The sequence below is a fragment of the Octodon degus genome, unplaced genomic scaffold, assembly GCF_000260255.1.
Source record: "Octodon degus isolate 3935 unplaced genomic scaffold, OctDeg1.0 scaffold00090, whole genome shotgun sequence".
NCBI classification, from domain to species: Eukaryota; Metazoa; Chordata; class Mammalia; order Rodentia; family Octodontidae; genus Octodon; species Octodon degus.
The window spans coordinates 8427520-8429961 of NW_004524666.1; the positions used below are offsets into that span (position 1 = coordinate 8427520).

General features: G+C 40.3%; 1 protein-coding gene across 1 annotated transcript in view; it reads left to right on the plus strand.

Moving 5' to 3' along the window:
* Positions 1-2442, plus strand: part of Ccdc162p — a 252570-nt gene that overhangs the window by 27349 nt on the left and 222779 nt on the right. Inside the window, exon 3 of the mRNA XM_023722322.1 lies at positions 2210-2364. Within this exon, the coding sequence (XP_023578090.1) occupies positions 2228-2364 (137 nt within the window). The 5' untranslated portion in view covers positions 2210-2227. The remainder of the gene's footprint in view (positions 1-2209; positions 2365-2442) is intronic.

Here is a 2442-nt window from a genome sequence, read left to right on the forward strand (position 1 = left end):
TAAGGTTATATTAGAAACTGACAATTATTTTTATTTCACAATAAAATCAGCACATCAAATGTAGGCAATCCAAATGAAGGAAACACATTCTATTTTTTTTTTTATTTTATGGAAAAAAGTAAAACAAAATTTCACAACAAAATAATAGTACCACACACAAAAATTAATAATAAGAGAATAACAATAGTTAATACATTGTATATTGTTATTTTTAAAATAGTTACTCAGAATAACATTGAGCATAACTAATTCTCCAGTTGACATCAGCACGGACTTTCTTTTTTAATGAGCTAAGGGGCACTAGTAGTAGAACTGACTTGCATTTTCTCCCTTTCCCTTTCTTCCTTTTCCCTTTCTCCCAGTCTAGTTGCTTTTTCCTTTTGAACAGTTTCTTCTCATTTCCCAATGTACATTGTGCATTTCAGACCTTGTTTACTGGTTCAGCTTCTCACATTAGGGAGATGATACAATGTTTACACATGTGAGTCTTATTTAGTTCACTTATGAGTATGGTCTCTAGTTGCATCCATTTACCTGCAAAAATTTTAAGTTTATCCTCCTTTATGGCCGAGTAGTACTCCATTGTATAAAAGCACCACATCTTTTTTTAAATCCATTCCTCAGTTGATGAGCATTTGGATTGTTTCCAAGATCTAACTATGAGAAATTGTGCTGCTACAAACAGGTATACATATATCTCTGTGGTATGATGTTTTCTAATTTTAGGAAAATACTCAGAAGGGGAATAACTGGGTTGAATGAGACCTCTAATCCTAGTTTTTCTGAGGAATCTCCACACTGATTTCCACAGTGGCTGAAACAGTCTGCACTTCCAGCAACAATGGAGAAGTTTCCTTTCCACCACAGCCCCTCTAACATTTGCTATTGGTTGATGAAGAAAATACATTCTAATGAATAATTGTAACTTTGTTCTAAACCTAAGTGTGTATATGTCATATTTATGTTGAATATCTCTCCATTCTCCATATATTGTCCCATGCACTGGAAGTTCACACCTTCAACAAAGCTCATGGAGAAATACTCTTGCTGTACAGAGAATTGTTCCAGCCAAAGTGATGGTAGAAGTCAGCACTAACTACCCCTTGCTGCAGTTAAGGTGGAACCCGTAGTCCTTGTGAAGATGCGGAGATGGCCAGGGAATGCCGTCTCACTTAATAAAATACAGTCAAAGCTGAAGAAGCAACATTTTTGAAGGAGAACTGAGCCAAATAAAGCCATGGCCAATGGAAATTCTAAACTACTTTTTCTGAATGGTTTATTACACGGTAGTTAAATCATAAATGACAAAGTCCAACCTGTTTCTTGAAATTGTAAAAGCGTACATTCCTGTAGGAGTGCCCTCCAGGTTCTCGTCTCAATCCAAGAAGTCAATACTTGTAATCCCAAAGATATGTTATTGGAATCCCACCAAGTTAATTCAAATCTACCACTCCCAGTGCAACCCCTGGTGAAAGTAAAGTCACTAAAACATATTTATAATTAGGGGGGATCCAAGGGGCCTTAAGTCCAGTCACAAAGATAGCTTTCTGGAGCAAAGAGAGTGACCCAGGGCCACACCCAGGTTTTATTCAACCAAGAAGGAGGAGTGGCTTGAGGAAGAGAATTGTGGGAAGTAGGTGATTACTGTGAGCTGGGCTAGGCGGGTGGCCTGCATTTACCTCTGTCATATACAGACAGAGTAATTTACATTATGATATTGAAATAGTATCTAATGTTTCGAGGGTCTGGTGCTTCAGCTCTGATGTGTAATCTTTCAAGCCCAGGAAGTCGCAGCCTCTATCTCAAGGCTCAATCCCTGTGGACAGCATGGAGCACTGGCTCTTTGTCCTATCTCAACCCAGCTCATACTGGAGAGCAGCAGGTGTGGGTTATCAGGCAAACACACATGCCATCTTCAAAAATTACCACCAGCACCTCGGCTAGATCAATATACATTGCTTAAGGCCAAGTGAAAGGATAAAAAGAAGTCCTAGCTAGCTCTGTACATATCAATACAAGGAAATAGGGTCAGGCTCAGCCAAAATGGAGATAATCGCTCTTCTTTCAAGGAGAGCTGCTAGGTGATCCTCCACACATTCCCATTAAGTTCACATGATTTCCTGGAGTAGAATAAAATCTCATATAGTGTGCAAGGGGTGTGAGGGCCACTGAGGGAGTCAGCCACAAGCTTTGTGCTCTTCCTTCTCAGGGCTACAGGAAGACAGCCATGGATGAAGTTTATAAGGTCACTTCCACAGAAAGGACCCAGCTGTTGGAGAAAGAACTGGATGCACGGCTGAGCGAGCTGAGGTCTGAGATAGAAGAACAGGGCCTCCTTCAGGGAGCTGCTCATCGAGTGTACAGGTTAATAATGTGATGAAAAGCTGTGGCTTCGGGTTGTACCTCCCACTCTCACTCCATAGTCTCCACCAGCCCACTCTT